The 8,721-nt window shown below is 44.4% G+C and overlaps 2 protein-coding genes and 1 long non-coding RNA gene across 3 annotated transcripts; 2 read left to right on the top strand and 1 right to left on the bottom strand.

Annotated features, from left to right (window-relative positions):
- Nucleotides 1-1,025: 1,025 nt before the first annotated feature.
- LOC139028684 (uncharacterized) lies at nucleotides 1,026-4,912 on the bottom strand. The gene is made up of 3 exons (XR_011480915.1): nucleotides 4,819-4,912; nucleotides 3,154-4,626; nucleotides 1,026-1,871 (listed from the first exon to the last, which is right to left on the bottom strand). It is a non-coding gene; the product is annotated as an uncharacterized lncRNA (long non-coding RNA).
- On the top strand, nucleotides 3,523-5,166 carry LOC111972580 (uncharacterized). Its single transcript, XM_023999595.2, has 5 exons — nucleotides 3,523-3,607; nucleotides 3,935-4,049; nucleotides 4,217-4,291; nucleotides 4,390-4,524; nucleotides 4,869-5,166. The coding sequence occupies exons 1-5, from the start codon at nucleotides 3,532-3,534 to the stop codon at nucleotides 5,164-5,166; spliced, it is 699 nt and encodes a 232-aa protein (XP_023855363.1). The 5' UTR covers nucleotides 3,523-3,531.
- Nucleotides 5,167-5,903: 737 nt separating this feature from the next.
- LOC139028683 (eotaxin-like) lies at nucleotides 5,904-8,603 on the top strand. Its single transcript, XM_070446645.1, has 4 exons — nucleotides 5,904-6,167; nucleotides 8,017-8,137; nucleotides 8,210-8,280; nucleotides 8,362-8,603. Exons 1-4 carry the CDS (start codon nucleotides 6,086-6,088, stop codon nucleotides 8,370-8,372), a joined length of 285 nt encoding a protein of 94 aa, XP_070302746.1. The 5' UTR covers nucleotides 5,904-6,085; the 3' UTR covers nucleotides 8,373-8,603.
- Nucleotides 8,604-8,721: the final 118 nt, after the last annotated feature.

The raw sequence follows: 8,721 nt of genomic DNA, 5'->3' as shown, positions 1-8,721 counted from the left end.
GCGGGAACTGGAAGACATGCTGTCGTATAAGCGATCGATCGATCTAAGGAGCATTCTTCAAACGTGCTTAATTGGTGTTGATCATTCTGAATGAGTAACAGGCCCACTGTGGACATTTTCCAGCTTCCAGAATGTGATACAGATCCCTGCCACATGAGGGCCGTGCATTATCATGCTGAAACATGAGGTGATGGCGACGGATGAAGTATAATCTGGTCAAATGTTGAGTTTAACTAAAGCAACGGTCACTATCTCGGAAGTGGTCATTCAGGGCCGTAGTTTCCCCAGTGGGTGTAAATGTATAATGTAATGTGATGTTGGGTATGTATAAGATTCTGTAAGAAGTCCTCCTCGGTGGTAGCACCCCTGACCGACTCTACAGTGGGAGAGGGATGGGCAGTCTGGAGGGCAGAGGTTGGGTCAGGGGTACAGGTGGGAGAGGGATGGCAGTCTGGAGGGCAGAGGTGGGTCAGGGGGTACAGGGGGGCAGAGGGATGCGGCAGTCTGGAGGGCATTGGGTGGTCAGGGGGTACAGGGGGAGAGGGACTGGGCAGTTCTGGAGGGCAAGAGGCAGGTGGAAGTCAAGGTGGGTAAGCAGCTGGGAGTAGGATGTGGCAGTCTGGAAAGGCAGAGGTGGGTCAGGTGGGACAGGGGGAGGAGGGATGGGCAAGTCTGTGGCAAGGCAGAGGTGGGTCAGGGGGTACAGGGGGAGAGGGATGGGCAGTCTGGAAGGCAGAGGGTGGGTCAGGGGGTTACATGGGGGAGAGAGGGAAATGCGGCAAGTCTGGAAGGGCATTGGGTGGTCATGTGGGTACAGGGGGAGAGGGACATGGGATGTCTTGGAAGGCATTAGGTGGGTCAGGGGTACAGTGGGGGAGAGGATGGGCAGTCTGGAGGCAGAGTGGGGGTCAGGGGGTACAGGGGGGAGAGGATTGGAGCAGTCTGGAAGGCAGAGGTGGGTCAGGGGTTACTAGGGATGGAGAGAGAGAAGGATGGGCCAGTCCTGGAGGGCATTGTGAAGGTGGGTCAGGGGGTACAGGGGGGAGAGGGATGGGCAGTCTGGAAGGCAGAGGTGGGTCAGGGGGTACAGGTGAGTGTTTTCTTTATGTTTAGTAATAAGTGGAGCAAAAGGCATTTGTTTTGTTGTGTTTGGTTCTTTCTGATTTGTTTTTGTTTCAGGTTTGTGGTGGAACCCCGTTCATTTTGGGGGATCTGCTGGGATCTCCTGTTTGGTAGTCTGCTTGTTCCAGGAGGCCAGTCTGGGCAGGCTTGGCCTGAAGGCTATAAAAGTTGGCTGACTGGCAGGCTGGCTTCCACCACCTGTTTTCACCATACAACACACCGCATACACTACTGATCCTGTTTGGGGTTTTAGGCTGGGTTTCTGTATAGCACTTTGTGACATCGGCTGATGTAGAAAGGGCTTTATAAATACATTTGATTGAATTTGATTGATCCTACAAATGTCCATAGCTGATGTTACATTTTTGTATTCATTATTATTTAGTTTAATAAATGTATTCCTTTTTACATTTAAGTTATGCGTGGTTTCCCTTTGTTGTTACGAACTATGAGCCAGGTTGTTACAGGCACGACAATTGTCCTCAGGATATCATCACGGTATCTCTGTGCATTCAAATTGCCATGGATTAAATGCAATTGTATTCATTGTCCATAGCTTATGCTTGCCCATACCATAACCCACCCCCACCATGGGGCACTCTGTTCACAATGTCTGCCATCTGCCTGGTACAGTTGAAACTGGGATCCATCTGTGAAGAGCTCACTTCTCCAGGTGCCAGTGGCTATTGAAGGTGAGTATTTGCCCACTGAAGTCGGTTACGACGTCGAACTGCAGTCAGGTCAAGACCCTGGTGAAGACAACGAGCACACAGATGAGCTTCCCTGACAGTTTGGGCAGAAATTCTTTGGTTGTGCAAACCCACAGTTTCATCAGCTGTCCGGGTGGCTGGTCTCAGACGATCCCACAGGTGACAAAGCCAGATGTGGAGGTCCTTGGCTGGCGTGGTTACACATGGTCTGCAATTGTGAGGCCGGATGGACATACTGACAAATTCTCTAAAATGACGTTGGTAGAGAAATGAACATTACATTTTCTGGCTACAGCTCTGGTGGACATTCCTGCAGTTAGCATGCCAATTGCACGCTCCCTCAAATCTGTGGCATTGTGTTGTGTGATTTAACTTCACATTTTAGAGTAGCCTTTTATTGTCCACAGCACAAGGCACAAGGCCACAGATGTCAGATGGATGGATTGTCTTGGCAAAGGAGAAATGCTCACTAACAGGGATGTAAACCAATTTGTGCACCAAATTTGAGAGCAATAAGCTTTTTGTGCGTTTGGAACGATTCTGGGATCTTTTATAACAGTTCATGAAACATGGAACCAACACTTTACATGCTGTGTTTATGTTTTTGTTCAGTCTACATTAACTACAATAATCAGTCTAGCACAGGAGTAGCCAATCCTGCTCCAGGAGATCTACAAGGAGTGGGGTCTACAGGGTTAGGTCATTACCAGCACTACACACCTTATTCCATGGCCATAATGGGAATTTGTCTAAAATTTCAGATGGAGCCAATGCATTTCCAATGGGAGTCCTCCACTGTCTGACAAAGTACAACAGAGATGATTGTCAGGGATGAGATGTACTTTGACAGACGGAAATTATATATATATATATATATATATATATATATATATATGATTTCATCCGTGTTCATGCGTCTGAGTAAGAAGACTAATGATTGGTTCATTAGGCTAATCAGGTGTATAACTAAAGGCTGCATACCTTGTAGCTCTCCAGGATCAGGGTTGGCCACCCGTGGTCTGACAGCATAAAACCCAATGCTGTACAAAGGTTAAGGTTGCGACTTTTCATGTGTAATTGGGATGGGGTCAAGATGATGTCATCATCCTAAACCAAACACTAAAGTCAACTGACAAAAGAAAAAGTAGGGGCACTCAATCTTGGACATAAAGGACAAAATCACTTTATCTTCCACCTACTACAGTAGGTTTCATTAGTAAAGCCTTCATCAGAGCATGTTTAGCTCAGTCATTAGCCCATACCTTAAAGAGTCAATGGGCAGTTACTACATTGATTCTTGAAGAATATAACCTATAAATACCTCATGAGCTTAGTTCAACTGTCGTACTGGCAGTCTGATCTTCCGAACAGCCATTCTGGGAAAGACCCATGTCAAGTTTTTCCGTCCGGAATGCTGATGAAAGTGTTTCCTCTTGGTAAACGATCTTCGCTGACGCAGCAGAAACTCCCGGCAGTCTTTCATTCATTCTGTCATTCACAAAAAAAGGAGAGGAGAAGAGTGAACCGGAGATGCCACTTCTGCTTTTCAGGCCTTTATATAACCTCAACCCTGGGGAAGACTGACACTACAGAATTGACCCTGAGCTAAGCTGAGCAGCCTGCCAGAGAAGAGAGAGAATTAATTAATCTATTTATTCAACTTGTATTGTACCAGTTGAATCTGAGATTTACAGTAAAGATGGTGACCTGTGGAACTCTGGTGAAGATCTGGACAGCAGCAATCGTCATAGCAATGCTGGTCTGGACAGGGACAGGTGAGGAGAAGGGAGTGTGTGTTAGGTGGTTAGAGGTGGAAGGTACATGGTTTTTGAAGTGATTGCCAGGTCAAGATGATTTGTTTCTTTGAGAATATGTAAGTATGATGCTGACGAGGGATGCTGCCAAAACGCATCCGTTTGTTCTGACATCTGCTGTAAAAAAAATGATTAAAGAATGTTTCAGTGAGTGTGGTTGTTCCTTTATTCAAGTAGACCTATACTGTATGCCTTTTGAATTCAGTGCGCAGCTACTTTTTGTTACTACAAACATTTGAGCTGAGCACGCCAATTTTTTTTTCTATGAAAATGATTCCCCCTCCTCAGTAGATGGAGAGAAGCTGTCGTCGTGCTGTAAGACAGTGACCAGGAGCGAAGTGACTGATCCAATCACAGGCTACTGGACTCAGGCCTATAACGCTCCCTGTGTACGGGCTGTCATGTAAGGAACAGATCTTTTAGTCTTTATTTCATTGAGGTTTATCCAGTTTAGTCTCATATATTGTCACAAAGTGCTTTACTGTATGTGGTGTCCATGTTGTGCCAAAGCCTCCAGACATGTTGTGTCAAACCCCTTCAGTTTCAGTCTTAACAAAGTTTCTCCTGCAGCTTTGAGACGAAGAAGGGTCTGATCTGTTGTCACTATAAACAACCCTGGGTACGCCGCAAGATTCAACAGTTTGAGTAAGTTAACTATCACACACGCACGCTCACACGTGCACATACACACAGAAAGAACAAAAGAGAATAGGAAACTGATTGTGTATTTTTTTCTCTTCTAGAATGGCCCGCAGGAGCTCAACATCTCCCTCTCTCACCTCCTCCCCTACCACTACCTCCTTACCTTCCTCTCCTCCTTCAGTCAACTTCTCTCCCCTCTCTCTCACTTCCACCCTTAGGTCTTTACCCTCCTCTCCTACTCTCTCCTCCTCTTCCAACTCTCTCACCTCCACCTCCACCTCTACCTTCTTACCCTCCTCTCCTCCTCTCTCCTCCTCTTCCAACTCTCTCACCTCCACCTCTATTCTTTACTCCTCCTCCCTGCCTCTCCTCTCCTCCTCTCTCAACCTCTCTCACCTCCTCTCCTCTACCTTCTTCCCTCCTCTCCTCCTCTCTCCTCCTCCTCTCCAAACTCTCTCACCTCCACCTCCACCTCCCCTCTACCTTCTTACCCTCCTCTCCTCCTCTCTCCTCTCTTCCAACTCTCTCACCTCCACCTCTACCTTCTTACCCTCCTCTCCTCCTCTCCTGCCTCCTCTCTCTCCTCCTCTTCCAACTCTCTCACCTCCACCTCTACCTTCTTACCCTCTTCTCCTCCATCTCTCTCCTCCTCTCCTCTGTCTGTTTCCTCCTCTCTTCACTCGCTCTTCTCCTCTCTTTTCCCTGCTTCCCCCTCTTCTCCCTCCGTAACTTCCTCTCCCTCCTATCTCCTCTCCTCTCTTTTCCCTGCCTCCTCCTCTCCTCCCTCTCTCACTTCCTCTCCTACATCTCTTTCCTCCTCCCCTCATCGGGAATCAACCGAGAATGCCTTAACTCAGCAGTCAACAGCCAACCAATAGAATCATTGCCAATGGCTGAAGTTCCACTAAAGTTCCACTTCTTCATATCTAAAAAAACAGACTTCCAATTTGCATATTACACTCAGATTTGATATATTTTTAGTTATTATTTAATTCAGTTGTCATCATTATTTATGAAATATCTTCAAGGCCAGTGTCTCGTGTATTTATTAGTTAATTTCTTCAAGTAGTTATGATGACTTTTAGTTATTCATTATGCCAATGAGTTCTTAATGTTATTTAACACATGTATTTATTAAGTACTTATACATTTAATTGGTTTCTTTTTGATCAATCAATGTTATTTTAAGAAATGTTTGTAAGAGCAATTTCCTATTCTACTTATTTATTCAACAATAATGAGTTGTAACATCAGAAAATTGATGAAACTGAAATAGAAAATAAAATGATGGAACTATTATTTTGAGTTGTCAGTATGACTGTTTTGACGTTGTGGTGCAGACAGAAAAAACACTAAGCATTTGCAGCATCAACTTTTCACACCTTCTGGTGTTTGTGTGTGTGTGTGTACCCTGTATTAATCCATCATTCTCCGAAACACTGCTGTAGGGGTTGGGGGTGTTGGTGGTTTGTTAAGGGGCAAAAAAAAAAAACAGAGAAGGAGAGAGGGGGGGCGGAGGTGTGACTATAGCATTACGAATACTGACCACATCACACCATAACACACACACAAACAAAAAGAGCAAGGTGGGTGTTTCCACCAGTACGGTATATGTAACCCACCGTCAGAAACTAAACCCCTGACACTTCCACCGCCTTTCACAGATTCATCGCCACGGTTACCAGACCAATCAGTACGACCTCCGACCCGTCTCCGTACTTTAGTGCCTAGCTGTGATTGTTTGTTTGTCTGTCAGTCAGTCATTTATTAATTAATTCAGTCAATCAGTCAGTCAATATGTCCATGTTCCAGTCCAGGACCCTCTCGCTGGCACTCCTGATCACCATGTGTGTGTACCTCTCCTCTGTCTCTGCGAACTGTGAGTATTGATTCACTGATTGATTGATAAAGTGAATGATTGAAAAGTACACATATATTGTTTATATTCTAGAACTATATATGAATATACAGTATATGCTATATACTATATTCACACACATTAAAATGCAGAACATGTTATAATGCGTTTACAGTTACCATTGAGTTACTGTAATTGAAAGCTTTTTGATAGACCCTCTACAACTAGGACACCTCTCAGACCCAGAGTGGTCCACGAACCACAGTTATCTGTATTTTTAAAATATATTTTAACTGTTTAGTTTTTCATGTTTGCTGGTAACGTAACTGATTGCAATTTATTTGTAATCAGATTACATGTACAGTGCATTGGGAAAGTATTCAGACCCCTTGACTTTTACACATTTTGTTAAAAAAAAATCCTCATAAATCTACACACAGTACCCCATAATGACAAAGTGAAAACAGGTTTTTAGAAATGTTTGCACAGTTATTAAAAATAAAAAACAGAAATACCTTATTTACATAAGTATTCAGACCCTTTGCTATGAGACTCAAAATTGAGCTCAGGTGCATCCTGTTTCCGTTGATCATCCTTGAGATGTTTATATAACTTGATTGGAGTCCATCTGTGGTAAATTCAATTGATTGGACATGATCTGGAAAGGCACACACCTGTCTATATAAGGTCCCACAACTGACAGTGCATGTCAAAGCAAAAACCAAGGAATGAGGTCGAAGGAATTGTCCGTAGAGCTCCGAGACAGGATTGTGTCGAGGCACAGATGTGGGGAAGGGTACCAAAACATGTCTGCAGCTTTGAAGGTCCCCAAGAACACAGTGGCCTCCATCATTCTTAAATGGAAGAATTTTGGAACCACCAAGACTCTTCCTAGAGCTGGCTGCCCGGCCAAACTGAGCAATCTGGGGAGAAGGCCCTTGGTCAGGGAGGTGACCAAGAACCCGATGGTCACTCTGACAGAGCTCCTCTGTGGAGATAGGAGAAACTTCCAGAAGGACAACCATCTCTGCAGCACTCCACCAATTAGTTCACCTTCCAACAGGACAACGACCSTAAGCACACAGCCAAGACAACGCAGGAGTGGCTTCGGGACAAGTCTCAATGTCCTTGAGTGGCCCAGCAAGAGCCCGGACTTGAACCCGAGCGAACATCTCTGGAAAGACCTAAAAATAGCTGTGCAGCGACGCTCCCCATCCAACCTGACAAAACTTGAGAGGATCTGCAGAGAAGAATGGGAGAAACTCCCCAAATATAGGTGAGGCTGTAATCGCTGCCAAAGGTATTTCAACAAAGTAAAGGGTCTGAATACTTACGTAAATGTGATAGAAGTTTTTTATATTTTTAATACATTTGCGAACATTTCTATAAAATTGTTTTTGCTTTGTCATGATGGGGTATTGTATGTAGATTGAACATTTTAATACATTTTAGAATAAGGCTGTAACGTAACAAAATATGGAAAAAGTCAAGGGGTCTGAATGCACTGTAACTGATTACATGTAATTAGTTCCTCCCCAACCCTGTGCACGCACAAACACAGACACAGAGATAGACACAGACACAGAGATAGACACAGACACAGAGATAGACACAGACACAGAGATAGACACAGACACAGAGATAGACACAGACACAGAGATAGACACAGACACAGAGATAGACACAGACACAGGTTGGTTGATTTCCACATTGTTATTCTTTGCTGAGCCATCTGACACCTCTGAGGTGGGACAGGCTTCATGTCTTAATAGTTTCCTGTCAGACTCTCCAAAAAAAAATGTTTATGGTTACTTTAGAGATCTCACAATCTTTTGTTTCATTTTTTCCCCCGCTCTCTCACTTCCCTCAGATCGTCGGCCCAGTAAGGTGACCACAAACTGCTGCACAAGTGTGTCTGACACTGCTATAAAATTTGACCTGCAAGGATACCGCATCCAAAACTCCATGCCACCCTGTGTTAACGCCATCATGTAAGTCTCAAACACCCACCCACACCCACACCCACATACAGTAGTAGTAATAAACTCTGTGTCCTGTTTCAGCTTCTATACAGTGAAAGGTGAGAAGATCTGCTCTGATCCCAAATCACCCTGGGTCGACAAGAGAAAGAAAGGTAAAGAGGACACACACACACACACACACACACACACACACACACACACACATGTCTAATCCCTACTCTAGCTCTCTCTAGGTTTAAAGTGATGAAAAAGTGAAGAAGCCAATGCTTGACCATTCTGGACCTTCTGTACTGTACATCTTGCCTCCCCCTTACAAGCCTCCCCCTACAAGCCTCCCCTACAGCCTCCCCCTACAATGCCTCCCTCCTACAAGCCTCCCCTACAAGCCCCCACCTACAAGCCCCTCAACCATCAATAGAATAGTTTTCAACATGTTTTCTTTTTCTGTTATATTTGATTATTGTATCTGGTCGATAGCACCATACACTTATTTCTGTGGAAAAGATGAATTAATATACAATTTTCAAATATATTTCCTTAAAATACCTTTTATGGACAGTCAGTCTGATTATTTCTGACATATTTCTGAAGAT

This window comes from Salvelinus sp. IW2-2015, linkage group LG14 (genome assembly GCF_002910315.2).
Source record: "Salvelinus sp. IW2-2015 linkage group LG14, ASM291031v2, whole genome shotgun sequence".
Classification (NCBI taxonomy): domain Eukaryota; kingdom Metazoa; phylum Chordata; class Actinopteri; order Salmoniformes; family Salmonidae; genus Salvelinus; species Salvelinus sp. IW2-2015.
The sequence above is the reverse complement of the archived record's forward strand: the minus strand, read 5'-3'. Positions and strand labels throughout refer to the sequence as shown.